The sequence below is a fragment of the Bombus fervidus genome, chromosome 15 (genome assembly GCF_041682495.2).
Source record: "Bombus fervidus isolate BK054 chromosome 15, iyBomFerv1, whole genome shotgun sequence".
Lineage (NCBI taxonomy): Eukaryota > Metazoa > Arthropoda > Insecta > Hymenoptera > Apidae > Bombus > Bombus fervidus.
In genome coordinates, this window is record NC_091531.1 from 4,692,268 (window position 1) to 4,705,951 (window position 13,684).

The 13,684-nt window shown below is 36.8% G+C and overlaps 4 protein-coding genes across 7 annotated transcripts; 2 read left to right on the forward strand and 2 right to left on the reverse strand.

Annotated features, from left to right (window-relative positions):
• The first annotated feature begins 3,470 nt into the window (after nucleotides 1-3,470).
• LOC139994741 (uncharacterized) lies at nucleotides 3,471-6,641 on the forward strand. The gene is made up of 4 exons (XM_072017655.1): nucleotides 3,471-3,648; nucleotides 3,915-4,101; nucleotides 4,214-5,647; nucleotides 5,796-6,641. The coding sequence occupies exons 1-4, from the start codon at nucleotides 3,612-3,614 to the stop codon at nucleotides 6,082-6,084; spliced, it is 1,947 nt and encodes a 648-aa protein (XP_071873756.1). The 5' UTR covers nucleotides 3,471-3,611; the 3' UTR covers nucleotides 6,085-6,641.
• Nucleotides 6,642-6,904: 263 nt separating this feature from the next.
• Cchl (Cytochrome c heme lyase) lies at nucleotides 6,905-8,667 on the forward strand. The gene is made up of 4 exons (XM_072018208.1): nucleotides 6,905-7,122; nucleotides 7,342-7,586; nucleotides 7,679-8,034; nucleotides 8,116-8,667. The coding sequence occupies exons 2-4, from the start codon at nucleotides 7,362-7,364 to the stop codon at nucleotides 8,363-8,365; spliced, it is 831 nt and encodes a 276-aa protein (XP_071874309.1). The 5' UTR covers nucleotides 6,905-7,122; nucleotides 7,342-7,361; the 3' UTR covers nucleotides 8,366-8,667.
• Nucleotides 8,668-8,807: 140 nt separating this feature from the next.
• Nucleotides 8,808-10,451, reverse strand: LOC139995061 (histone-lysine N-methyltransferase SETMAR). Its single transcript, XM_072018209.1, has one exon. It carries the CDS (start codon nucleotides 10,449-10,451, stop codon nucleotides 9,696-9,698), a length of 756 nt encoding a protein of 251 aa, XP_071874310.1. The 3' UTR covers nucleotides 8,808-9,695.
• A 74-nt stretch (nucleotides 10,452-10,525) lies between these two features.
• LOC139995050 (traB domain-containing protein) lies at nucleotides 10,526-13,495 on the reverse strand. Of its 4 annotated transcripts, none has more exons than XM_072018193.1 (7): nucleotides 13,262-13,495; nucleotides 12,573-12,817; nucleotides 11,836-12,047; nucleotides 11,577-11,691; nucleotides 11,371-11,507; nucleotides 10,887-11,296; nucleotides 10,526-10,794 (listed from the first exon to the last, which is right to left on the reverse strand). In XM_072018193.1, exons 2-7 carry the CDS (start codon nucleotides 12,793-12,795, stop codon nucleotides 10,623-10,625), a joined length of 1,269 nt encoding a protein of 422 aa, XP_071874294.1. In that variant the 5' UTR covers nucleotides 12,796-12,817; nucleotides 13,262-13,495; the 3' UTR covers nucleotides 10,526-10,622. The 4 variants fall into 4 exon arrangements, with proteins under 4 accessions (XP_071874294.1, XP_071874295.1, XP_071874293.1 ...); XM_072018194.1 differs by having other exon boundaries at nucleotides 11,836-12,044; nucleotides 13,189-13,495; XM_072018192.1 differs by having other exon boundaries at nucleotides 13,189-13,495.
• Between the last annotated feature and the right edge of the window lie 189 nt (nucleotides 13,496-13,684).

Consider the following 13,684-nt stretch of genomic DNA (forward strand, 5'->3'; position numbering starts at 1 on the left):
AAGTCGAGTGTGTTCCCGCATACGCTTAGCACCTTTTTGTATCCGCTTGGGTAACGAGCAACATTCTCTCTTCTCCAAATCGCTATGCAAATCTACGTAATATCATTCCTCGCCGACAGTCATGTAAAACCGAGCTTTTTTTCCTTCCAGATGTATACAAGTTCGCGAAAGTATTCCAACGTGTGCAGATAATTTCTGTGTGTATCGTGCCTGTCCTACGAAACATTCTGAAACTTCTGTTAGCACCGTCACGAGGCTCGGTTATTATATTCTCAATGTTCGAAACAAATTTGAAAATTGTATCTATCGAAGTGTATATTTCGCGCAGATCGTACTATACCGAACAAACGATTATTCGTTACGTTAAAATAAACTTCGCTATTCCATAGAATCATCCTTAACACGCCTAAGATGCTTATCCTCGCTTCTATATGTACACTACATGTATATCTTTATGTTAGTTTCAGATACCAGTGTAAACATGACGATGTCTCCTTACGTAAACTTCAAAATGTTTTACACGACGCACGCGATACAGTGTACAGCGGAAGAATCTTTTACGCTAAACGTACGAATACTTTCGTCTATTGCAGTCGTCAACTCCAACGTACAACGATCGACGACGGGTGAACGATCCTCGCGCAATGATCGATGCACGCGTCGCACCGGATCGTGAAGCCGACAATAAGCGTCTAGTTCGTTTCTAGATAAAGCCTCTTTTAGACATACGTGCGACGCTTTCATTTGCAACAAATACAGTTTAATAATCGCCTATGGAGTTATCAGGTTCGTAGCATCCCTGATAAATATCCTGGCGGGAAAATGGCTTGTCTGTGCACCCATGACCCCGCTTTCTCCATCGCATCGGTTCGACGCTTGGCAAAGAATGTCACGACAAACGTTCGTACTCGTAGGCGTTCGCGATATGTGCAAAAAAGACGGAAGCGTTTTCGAGCTTCTCCTCGTCTGTCTAACGTGTGTCTGATATACAGTGGCCACAAAAAGTATCGACACACCATCGTATTCGTATTAATTATTATTTATCAATTAGGTGCAAGTGTTTTGAATTTTGCGTTAAGATTGCGCGATACTTTCGTACGAGTACAAAAATTTGGTAGGAAAGTGAAATGCAGAATCTGAGAAGAACGTGCTCCGCTCGAAAATAAAGATACGTGGCAGTGTTTTTTACAGCCACCGTATCCGTGAATTCGGTATCTGCGCTGAAAATTCTACGAACGTATTTTATACAAATTCTCGTAACCTTCGGCCTTAAAAAGAGAAGCGAAATCGCATCCGAGCTTGCACCGATGGAACGATAGAAAATTCAAAATTGCGCGAAGGCCGAGACGATCCACGTACGATTTTCACGATCTCTATTAATAGATATCGAAGATGATGGGAAAAAAGGAAGCCAGGTAAAATTACAAGGAGCCAGCCGATCCATCTCCCACTATGGTCACGTTCCTCCGGCTGTAGGTGCAAATATCGTGCCATCTAAGAACGAGTCGAAGGCAACTTTCGCCCTCCAAGGCTGAGAAGATTCCTCGTCGCGAGCTCATCGCGCGTAATAGAGACGCAGATGGTCATTGAAAAACGGAATAGCCGCTGTCTGTGATGAAACTTTCGATTAACTCTTATTTACAGGCAGAAGATAGATCTCTTGCCAACAGGTAAAACAGTATAAATCTAATTTTCATCGCAACAGAATCAGTCGACACTGCTGTCCTTTGCTTATGCTTCCGCTAGTACAACACAATTTCGCTTCTTTTCCGCTCTTCTACTTGAGATTCCAACGGCGTATGTAAAAGATGACAATGACAATTTTCAAAAAAAGATCCACGTTTATCCGATACAAAATACGAAGCAGAAAATAGAATACATCGAGCGCCAGATATATTTGCAGTGTACAGGATGTCACAGGATCGATGGTACAACCGTGGAGGAAATGATTGTACATGAGAAAATAAGTCGAGAATATGGAATACATCTTTTTGGAATAAATTTGCTTTCCCCCAAGTACGCATGAACTTGATTATGTTAGACGGATCACCATTCTCGAAAACAAAGCCTCGAACGAAACAAATTTATTCCATACGTTCGATGTATTTTCTCATCTACGATCAGCCCGTCCACGATGTACCATCAATATTGGGACACCCTGTATGTATACATTCATATTCGTTATATTCGATCCAAGAGTCTTGCGTAAGCCTCGTTTTATCGTCGACGATGTTCTCGAACGTGCCGGAAACCACCTCCGTTTCACGCAGGATAAACAGAATGAGAGGGGAATTGCAAAATTTCGATTGTCGAGGTACGACCTCGATCTTCAGCCTCCCCGTGCTTCCTCTCGATTTCCCTTTATCCTTCGCCGCTTTGATTCCTCTCGGACCTTAGGACGATCAGGTTCCAGGCAACGAGAAGTCGGTCCATCGCTGGAATGCGACATAGCACTCCTTGGATGCGCCTTTCTAGGGGTCGAGACTCGATCTCGAGCTGGCAAAGGGCAAGAGACGACCGGTCGCGGCGTACACCACGATTCCCCTGTCGATTCCAGCACGCTCCGACCGTCACCGATTTCGATGGTATCGACCAATTCATCCGATCGCAGATCTCTATCTGTATCTTGAACTGTACACGCTTTCGGAGCTAAGATCTCCTGTCGATCGACGATTTTTCCGGGCTTTGGCAACGCGTTGTCCTGGCTGCGTCCCGCCGAATGATTTAATAGAAAGCGACTTTTACTGCCTGTTGCCTTCGTAACCCATCGATTTGTCATCCGAGAGAGTCTAACAGCAACGTCGATTTGTCATAGGAACAGGTAAACCTTCTCTAAAGATCGGCTAGGCTTGTCCTAGATCGAAGAACTCGCAGGTTCGTCAACTTACATCAAATGAATAATCGAAACAATTGTGAAACAATTAAACCGCCGGCAATAAATATTGGTATTCTTGATGATATTTGATGGAAATCAAAGGCTGTTCCATTGCGTTTATTCCTCAATTATCTCGCCGTAAATCAAATGTCAAATTTATTAAGTTTTTTTTATAAATGTGAGGAACAGTTGTCTTAATACATAACGTGTAGAGACACGTGTTAATTTACGTGTTTCCATAGTCTCTCTCTTCCTTTCTCTCTTCCTCTTCCTCTTTCGGATTCTGAGCTCTGAAGATGGCCAGGCTGTGCCTAAAAAGACGTCAGCGAGGACCTCGGAATGTTCGAAAAACAAACTCTATAGGAAGATACGAAGAATGCGAGGTTACGATCGTTCTGCAGCTTTCATCAATAGTTTCTCTATGCAGGTCGTCACTGGCTGGTAGCATCTGCCTTCGGCGATCGAGCGGAGAGTGACGTAACGCTTCGTTACGTCCTCTACCCCCATCAGACATGTGTGCCTTCTCCTGGATAGAGGAGAGCCCCTACCTCGTCCACGGGCCCCAGAGGCGTCCTCCCGTGGAACGTTCCCCGCTGGGCATCCTCTTCTCGGTCGTGGCGTTCTCCTCGACGCTGCAGTCATCTCGAAGAGTCCCTTCGCGAAGGTAACGCGCGAGTGTCAGCTATCTTGTGGATCAACTGCTGTAGTGAACGGTTTAGTCGAAGAAGAAGACAGGATGAAATCGATCGGGAGACTCGTTTGCCTTGTATGGGGTACGTTTAGACGAAACTTTGGAGATTTAACTGAATTTCACGGCTGCTCCAGCGAATTTCTCTGTCGCGATCCTTCGAGCGGAAAGAGACGCGTGTCGCGAATACGATTCTGCGAACATGCCATAAACGCGCGAAAAAAGAAGCATCAGCGCGAAGCGTGACGAGCCACTGGTTGCCGAGCGATTTTCCCTTCTCGTTGCTAGTGAAATTAATTATGGAAAGCGAAAGTTTACGACCTTTTTTCGATGATCCCCGTTTTGTTACAGTGGCTGCGCTCGGAGCCTGTGTCTTCGGGCTCCAACGGCCACCACCCAGGTACTCGCAACAGTACATGCCGGAAACTTCCTTCACTTGTCGCAATAAGATCGTAGGAAGCTATTACGCCGACCCAGAGACTGACTGCCAAGTCTTTCACGTCTGTGTGTCCGTGTCCGGCACTATTCAGGATTACAAGTAGGTTTCTCTGTGAGAAAATTTAATATTCCGCCCACCAACGCGTTCAAAACGATCTATTATAAGCATCTGTTGTTGTTTTTTTCTTTCTTTTTCTTTTTTTTTTTTCAAGGTTCTTGTGTCCCAACGACACAGCGTTCGACCAAGAAAGTCAAACCTGCGCGGACTGGTACGACGTCGACTGCGAGGCGGCTACTCTGTACTACGCCAGCGATAATTTTGACCTGTACAGATTAGGATCCGGCCTGGAGTCGCTTCACTACGATAGCATACGCAGCGACGCCGAGCCCCAAGACCATCTTCAACGGTCTGAAACGAGTGACCCTGTTCGTTCGTCGGCCAACACTCTCAACAGAGTGTCGTCGGGAAGCTTTAACGCCAACAGGGATCTCCGAGGCAGCAGCAGTGGCAATTTTTACAATAATAGAAACGGCAAGGATGAGGATTATGAGAGCGAGAAAACCTACAAGGATGAGATTGCTCAAGAAAAAAAGAAGACCGGAGTGAGAAAGGTCAGCAGGAAGCAGCAGTACAATGACAATGGCAACAATAATTATGTAGCATCCAGCACTGCTGTGCCTGCTGCTGCTCCTGCTAATCAGAATACTTATACCGGCTTCTATAGTGGTAATAATTACAATCAGCGAGCCAATGGTTTCGTATCGTCGACCAGTGCGAGACCTCTAGAGAATTTCAACAGGAATCAACAAAATACGCAGAGATATAACACGCCGTCTTCGACGTACAGGCCCAGTACCAATTATCAGAATAATTACAACTTCCAGTCTCCGAGCACGACGACCAAAACGACCATTTACAACGCTTACAACACCAATCCCAGTTACAATCAACAAAATACCGGTGGCTTCAGTCAGAGTACCACGGTGAAACCGACTAGCTATAATAAGAATTACAATCAGAATTATAATAATGGCGCGCAGTTTACGCAATCCACAACCTTGCAACCTAGCACCAATTACCAGCCAAACGATTACACAAACTACCAGAGAAATTACAATAATATTCAACGTACAAATAATAACGTACCTTATCAGTCTACCACTGCTGCACCTACCGTCTACGATAATAATTATAATAACAACAATAATAATTACAATAACAACAATAATAATGGACAGTACAGAAGTAGTACGACCATCAAGCAAGATGTCTCTCAACCAACCACTAAATATTTCCCTAGTTTTGCAAGCAGCAGTTACGCTCCTACTACATATAGCCCAGCCACGAAGAAGTATATTCCTAATGACAATGCCCAGGCTCAAACAGCTGTGAGGACCAGCGAAAGCGGACAGTACTACGAAAAATCTAACCAACCTATCAAAAGTTCGTCTCAATACTACGACAGTACCAAAGCACCAAAGAAAGCCACGCAATACAACAATTACGATGGAACAAATGGGAAATACTATACCGAAACCAGCACCGGAAATTACGATCTAGCAAGGTCTTCGGTTGGAATTGGATTCAGCCCTGCTAGTATCAATCATTTGGCTGAAACACCAAGGTCTACGACTCCAGTACCAAGGTATTAGATAGATTAATACGTAATATGTACTTCTAAACTCGAGTCAACTTTCTCTCTATTAAAGAAAATACGTTTTTACATATTCTTACAGTTTTTATCATTTTGCTATTACTGCTATCAATATTTCTACTTTACTATTTTTGCATAGGAGAATTTCTACAGCCACCACGTACAATCCCAACAATTTCAACTCTAATACCCAAAGATCGCCACAATCACCAACAACTCCTAGGGAAAGTACTTATGTTAGTGGATCCGCCAGACCGTTTTCATCCACGACGAGGCTACCTAGTACCACTACAACGCGGCCAAAATCTGGGAAAAAGAATGACTATGATTATGCCTATTATGATAACACTGCTGGACTAGAATACGATAGTCTGGATCTGGAACACGTAACCGGAAACAAGGAATCAACGAAGATCGCAAGGAATTGATTCTTTTTGCTTTAATCGAATCCTTCGAGAACACACATCTATGCCACACGATTGAAGAGGTTTAATTTCCGCGAAGCTACGGAACTTGCTGAATTTATGAATAATAGTGGCCAGTGTATTTGTCAAAATCGGCTTTCGATGACAGTAGAAGAAGAATATATTGAAAACCGGTTTTGTTGTAAAGAGTAGATCGCCTTAAGTATAATATAAATAGTGATTTCTTAAAGTCTAATAATAACGAGTATGTATTTCGATAGACCTGTTCTCTTTCTTTGATTTGTTTTTACAGTATTGTAGGCTAAAGAATTATGCGAGTGGAAAGTCTTTTTGCGTTAGAAATTATTATTTCTAATTTATCGATTATTCTGAAATTATTGTTGTTACTGAGAAAATATTATCTTATTAATAACGCAATTTTCTTATCGAAATTTGATGTCTTTTGTACATATAATGAAAGATGGTTTAAATCTAACGATAACGTCACTATTCGCATACTAAAATCTGCGGACTGAGTGTATATATTATATGTATTTTAATAAAAAAGCACTAAAAAATAATGCACTGTCTAATAAATTCCTTACGCTAAAAATTTTAAATTTGAATCTAAAGTTTTACCAATAGAAAAACGTATAACTTCCTAAAACTTGGTGGAATTATTAATTACATATTATTACAAACATATTTATGTACAGATATGAAAATAGAATAAATTTTTGTTAAAAGGTTGCTTCAAATTATTCATGAACGTTTGTTGTAAAATCTAGAAAGTTTCCTAGTTTTAGGGAAAATTATCGTGACCTTAACAGAGATCACTGTTGCTAGTACTGCTAGAAATGACAGTGTGACACAATTCTAAAGGGTTTGAAGAATTCGGAATTGAGATGTTCCAATTCTTTAAAAAACAATATCTCTAATTCCTAACGTTTATTTCATATATTTAGAAACATCGTAATTTATTGTAACGTCCCCCTAATTTGGTAAAAACAGATGATCAAATATACTTACTTAAACAACGATATCACATGTTCATAGTTCTATGTAAGTATTAAAACCTCGCTTTTACCAAAATACGAGAATATTTAACGAAAAAGTATATTCTTAGTTCTACTTAACTATTAACATATCTAGTTGTGACATTGAAACAACAAAAGATGCAGGTTATTGCATAATCTATTTATAGGTTATACTTCCAACGGTCGTAATTTTTATTTTCTTGAATGAAAACATAAGTATTTTAATTTCAAATGCTCGTTGCAGAAATTCTAGAACAAAGGAGGATGGGTAATGTAATGAATTCTGCTGTATTGGCAGCTGATGTAATTATCCCAACGCATCAGCAACAGATCTCAAATGCTCCATATCATGGAATACACAAACCTGATGGGAAACCTCCTCCAGAATGTCCTATGCATAAATCTGCACAGGACAAAACACCATCTATGTATTCCAGTGAATGTCCAATTAATGACATGGCTTCAGGAGACATTAATCCCCTTAATATGGTTAATATCCTAATTAACACAATTTAGAGTGCCTAGAATGCCTCTTGGCATTAATTCATTTCCTCTGAATGATAATTTAAATAAAATTCTAGATGCCACCAGCTAATCAACAACCAGCACCAGATCAGCCTTTCCCACTGCCCACAGAGAGACAAGTTTCATCTATACCAAAAGCAGTGGGAGAAGGAGAGTTTTGGGTTTACCCTTCGCAACAAATGTTCTGGAATGCGATGCTGAGGAAAGGCTGGAGATGGCAAAAAGACGACATAACACCAAAAGACATGGATGATATAATAAAAATTCACAATGCCAATAACGAACTAGCATGGCAAGAAGTGCTTAAGTGGGAGGCTCTTCATGCAAGAGAATGTTGTACTCCGAAATTGCGTAGCTTTGGAGGCAAGGCCAAGCAGTATTCGCCACGCGCTCGCATCCGATATTGGTTGGGGTGAGTTATAGTTATCAAGAAGAATAATTCACGATTATCCTTGATGAGTTAGACTAATAAACGTGGACCTATTTTTTTTAGATATGAATTACCATTTGACCGGCACGATTGGATCGTAGACAGATGCGGAAAGGATGTACGATACGTTATAGATTATTATGATGGTGGAGCAGTTGATGAAAAATTTACGTTCACGTTACTAGATGTTAGACCAGCTATGGATTCGTTAGAGAACATTTGGGATCGCATGAGGGTGGCATGGATGCGTTGGAAATATTGTAACGAGTCAAAAGAATCGGAATGCGCTACGAAAAACGAAGAAAAAAAATAGAAGTTAATAGGACAAAAAGATATTAGCTTGTTGATTAATTTTATGCTCGTTTTACATATTAGCTTTACATAATGTACAGTTTTTAAAATACAGGAAACATAGTTACACAACAAACCAAAGAAGTTCACTAATGTTTAAGAAACGAAAAAAATATTGGATGCTTCTCTAGTGCTTTTCTTACTTACACAATAACAAATCAATTTTAAAGTTAAAATATAAACTTCAATCAATCTCCTAAAGGTCAATTTTTTGAATTGACGTATCGGATGTATATTCTAATAAATTGAAAAGATTTTTATAAATCCGAGACTCGTTTTTCTGTATATCACACTCCACTTTATTGTCAGCACTGCACATTATTTATACCTAACAATATGGAGATTAAAAAAACTGTGTTCAAATATTTGTATAGAGTAAAATTACATTATTAACAACATTGGTGTTACTTAAAACGCACGAATGTTTTATTTCGTTGGAAAATTGATATATACTGTGCTTAACTGTTTTGTTATACACGCATTCTTATATAATATATTTTTAACATATATCAATTATTACAAAAATGTTTGGTACGTATATAACAAAGAATATTAAATCGAGGCTCGAGTAACGATGATATTGTATCATTCTTAATAGTTTTAGTTAGAGTAATATATTAGTACATCACTTTTTTTAATTTCACTATAAAATCATAATCTTATAATAAATCATTTCTTAATTATAATTCACGTTATATCCTTAAATCTACTGAGGATCACAATCTTTCTCGTAATGATTTTTTTTTTTTTAATTTACAATGTGTTAAAGTTAACAATTGTTATATTCACAAAAATATCCCTGTCCCCATTATCTTTTCTAATATGGATCAGTGTAAACGAACACACGAGAAGGCTGTAACAGAAAATATAATTATAATGATCAAAGTAACATTCCTTTACTCTGTTATCTTCCTATATTAATAAGAAAAAATTATAATTTCTCTATACTATTAGCACACTAATTCTACACGCTAGAACAAACATAATATCACAAATTTGATATTCAACTATTCATTTCTTACTAAAAATAAATATTCTTTCAGGATACTAACTTTTTGCAAAATAATATTATATATATTTTTTTTTCTCTATAAACGATAAATAAACAATGAATAAATACAAATTACCAAAACTCTGTTTTATATTTACTCTGTTTTATTTAATTGTATGATCAATCCAGATTCAATTCTTTCCAGTCATACAAATTTACTGAAGGCTTTTCGATAAATTTATCAAAAAGCTTAACAGTCTTAAATAGTATTTCGATAAATTTATCAAAAAGCTTAACAGTCTTAAATAGTATTATGAGGCAGATAGCCAGAACAGTTGTTGGAGCCACAAAGACAGGGTGTATGACTGAGATTATGGACGGAATTAGTAACTCCGCCGGCATAGTTAAAAGTTATCTCTTCGCCTATCTCTATATCTCTGGATGCGAACAAACATAATCGAGGTACTGGTCCTTCGACTCGAATAGGTACAAGATTAGTATTTGGATCGCAACTGTGATTGGAATATCTTCCGATATTGCCAAAATATTTAGGATCTATGCACGTCACTATTACTCGATCCTCGATATGTTCAGAAACGACAAGAACGTAATTCATAGTATTTTTATTCGCTTCGACTCTACGCCTTGCTTCCTCGATACCTACCACCTCCCCAGCGTATTCGCAAATGAATTGACCTTTCTTAATGGGTTTACTCGTGAACAAACCGTGTCCTTTTCCATCGACCTCTGACACGATTAGACTATCCACTGGACCATTTTGTACTGCTCTATTATTACAATTTTCTCCACAAGTACAATGAGGATTGCATTCAATTATTGGTCCTGATAATTTTTCATCTAGTATACAATCATCTTTATAATTCGGCGAACCACGTGTACATAAACAGTTGGAACACCGAATTGTACATGAGCAACCTAGTGAATATTCTGATTCAAACTCTTCCAGATCTATTCCAGGACCTGGTATATTATGCACTGTGTACATGACACCAGGTATAGCGTGTTCGTATTCATCTGCACAGGCAGTCGCCTCCATGATTATTACAATATTATATCAATTAAAAACCAGAAGAAAGTTCGACAGGATCTTTAAGGGTAGGCAGCACAAAATAAAGGAAACGATTATTTTGTATTTGTTTCTTTATCCTCGATAAAAGGTATGTGTTATATATTAATAAAGAGCTCTAAAAGTCAAATTCCAGCTATTTTACTTAGCACTGGCCTCCAATAATCCTTCAAACGACGATTTAATTGATTGAAACGCATTAGAAGGAACTAGTGGTATAATAATTTTATATCCCATGTAAATCGTAGCTCCCAATAAGGAGGCTTTAATTGTAAACTTCAATATTTTGCTTGATAAAGGTTGAGGAGGTACTCTATGAAAAAAAAAAAAAAAAGAAATATGGAAAAGAAGAGTAGATATCCATAATGATACATCCATGAATACTTAAGTTAACTTTATATATACCGTATAATAGGCCATATATCAGAGGCTTTCACTTTTCCCCAGTTTTCAACAATTCCAGCAATATGTCCTATGCCAACAACTCCTACAATTCTTGGTGGTTTTAGCCCTTCTGCAGTGTGTTGTGCTGCAGTAGCCATCTGAAGATGATATGTAAGATATATATTCCTTTCTGTGACAAACGTTCTCTCTATCGCTGGATATTTTTTCCTCAATGATGAAATCATTTGTTCTGTCACACATCTCCGTTTATAACGCTCTACATCTTTTTTACTGATACCAGACCTTGATAGTGCCACTACCAAAGCTAGCTTCAGTATTTCCCACCAAGATAATTCTCTCAACGCACGTTGAATAGTCACGTTAATCGGACGATCCGCTAACTGAATAATGCAATTTGGTACTTTTTTTGCCTGAAGAAGCACCATGGAATTTATAATTATCTCACGTTGTTATTTAAATTCGGTTAAAGTCTATTCTAGTATACCTCTTCGAATGCTGTACGAAATTCACCACCTGGTGCCATTCCAAGTTGCTTAACGACACGACTCACCATGCGGTATAATATAATTTGTAAAAATCCATTACAAACCCCATAGTGTCTTATTATTTCAGTTAAACTTTCTGCAAAACGAAGTAAGTGAATGATATGCCAAAAGTATTGTACTTAAATAAACAATCTGGGGAACTTACTAATACTTAAGTCTGTTGCATTACGATACAAAGCTTCCTCGTTAATGTTTATAACATCGATTCTACTTTTACATAATTCAACTACAACTATTTGAGGCTGTACAGCCTGAATGATCTTTAATTGAAAAGAAAAAATATATTTTTTAATTATCCTACTAGGGGGTTCCTACTATCTTTAAAGAAAACATATTGGAACGATCCTTGAATATTCTGAAATGTATTTGATATATCTGGTACATATAAAATATAATTTATTTACCATTGCAACATCATTTTGGCTTTCAACACTGAAATGTGCTGTACCTACTAAGTATAATTTTCCTCCTTCTGGTGTAGTAAGTAATGTCACTGTCTCTGGTAACTTCTCATCTATGCTTGCATCGTATTCTGGTTGAATAAATGCAGCAATATCACTACTTTTAGAATTAGTTTCATTGTGAGTACTAAATCTCAATTGATGTCCAACAATTTCTAGAGCAAAAACAATCTTGTTTTAAATACACGCCTTAGAGTACAAAATGTTCATAAATATTTCTAAGAAATGGATTTTTGTAAAGATAAGATCTTCTAGGAACTATTCTATAAGTGATGATGATACCTTCACGCTTCGAAAATTTTGCTTTATTTTTATATTTTACTGGCATTTTGAAAGCACTAATATACTACTGTGTCAGGTGTGCAGCACTATAACTCAGTCAGTAGCTCAACATTGATTTTATTATCATATTAAAAAGACAAAGAGAGAAAGAAAGACCTCGTAGGTCTCCTTCTATGGAAACCTTAAAAGATCAGCTGTTTTAAAGTGCCTATTCAAGTGACTAACAACATACTTATAACGAACTAAATAGCAAATTCTATTAACAAATATCACCAGAAAATTAAATTATAATGAACTACAAAATGGCAAGTATTTACAAGGAATGTTTTTTAATGAAATATCTTTGATGATATTATCATCACTAAGAATGCTTTGTCTAATCTTTTTTTTACTATCACCTTTAGTTTGATCCTCTTTAGTATCTATCGAAGATTTTGTAGTATCCAAATCAGGTTTTGATTTATTAACTGTCTTTACATCTACTTGTACCTCACTAATAATTAACTTTTCAAATGGAGTTGGGTTATGTAAACTTTTATCATCATTAATATCGTTTGCATCAACTAGAAGGTACCGTCTAGCAATTAGCATGTTTTTATTTTTGCCAAAACCTGTACTCATGATATTTGCAGATATTTTATACCTAACAATTGAAAGTATATATTAAATTCAATCATTTTTCTAACTGATTTTATAGACTTCTTAAAATTAGAGAAAAATTTATTAATGCCATATGACAGTTGATTGCAAAAAATTTGTCTAACATATTGTTAGATTTACATATTTAAAATTAATGGATTTCCAAAATAAAAGCATCACTTAATGAACGCGAGAAAGTTCGTTGCAATTCTAAGAAAATCTCGAAGAAATTGATTAAAAATACTTAAATGTTTAAATTACTTTTTCCTATAACCTCAAGAACTAACAATATGGTTTTAAAATTGTATTATTCTAACTATCAAAATGACTCAAAATTTTTTATAAAAATATTATATTATAACAGATAAACGATACCTTAGATATAGTTTCCTTTTACTGTAAATAGATATAATAAACAAAAACTATTAAGAAAAATATCTGGAACTACCTTGTTCCTTGTAGATGGCGTGTTAACAGCTATTAAGATTAATTTTACAGAGAATGTTTAATTGATTTTCAATTATTAAAATAAATTGTTCTGCTAAATTTCATGAAGTGAATCAAGCTTATTGTTAAGTTTTCTCTTTTACTTATTCACAAATACACAAAATATCGTATGAATGTATGAATAAAAGGCTGTGATATAATATCCATGTATACATTCTATACAAATTAGTCAACTATAGACAAACTATCGATTGTTGTCTCAACTTTAATTGCTTGTCATTATTATTGTTGTATAAGTCTAGAGATTTATATTTAACGTTAAAAATTATCCATATTAATTAATATGTATTATTCCCCTTTTTCTTGATTTTATTTTAATGCGCGAGATATGATATTAGATATGTTAGATAGATATAATAAATAA

Coding starts and splice junctions, on each gene's coding strand:
- LOC139994741 (XM_072017655.1), top strand. CDS start 3,612: ATGAAATCGATCGGGAGACTCGTTTGCCTTGTATGGG. Junction 3,649..3,914: donor ACTCGTTTGCCTTGTATGGG/GTACGTTTAGAC, acceptor GTTTTGTTACAG/TGGCTGCGCTCGGAGCCTGT. Junction 4,102..4,213: donor GGCACTATTCAGGATTACAA/GTAGGTTTCTCT, acceptor TTTTTTTTCAAG/GTTCTTGTGTCCCAACGACA.
- Cchl (XM_072018208.1), top strand. CDS start 7,362: ATGGGTAATGTAATGAATTCTGCTGTATTGGCAGCTGATGTAATTATC. Junction 7,587..7,678: donor ACATTAATCCCCTTAATATG/GTTAATATCCTA, acceptor ATAAAATTCTAG/ATGCCACCAGCTAATCAACA. Junction 8,035..8,115: donor CGCATCCGATATTGGTTGGG/GTGAGTTATAGT, acceptor TATTTTTTTTAG/ATATGAATTACCATTTGACC.
- LOC139995061 (XM_072018209.1), bottom strand. CDS start 10,451: ATGGAGGCGACTGCCTGTGCAGATGAATACGAACACGCTATACCTGGT.
- LOC139995050 (XM_072018193.1), bottom strand. CDS start 12,795: ATGAGTACAGGTTTTGGCAAAAATAAAAACATGCTAATTGCTAGACGG. Junction 11,692..11,835: donor GCCAAAATGATGTTGCAATG/GTAAATAAATTA, acceptor TTTCAATTAAAG/ATCATTCAGGCTGTACAGCC. Junction 11,508..11,576: donor TGCAACAGACTTAAGTATTA/GTAAGTTCCCCA, acceptor TTCGTTTTGCAG/AAAGTTTAACTGAAATAATA.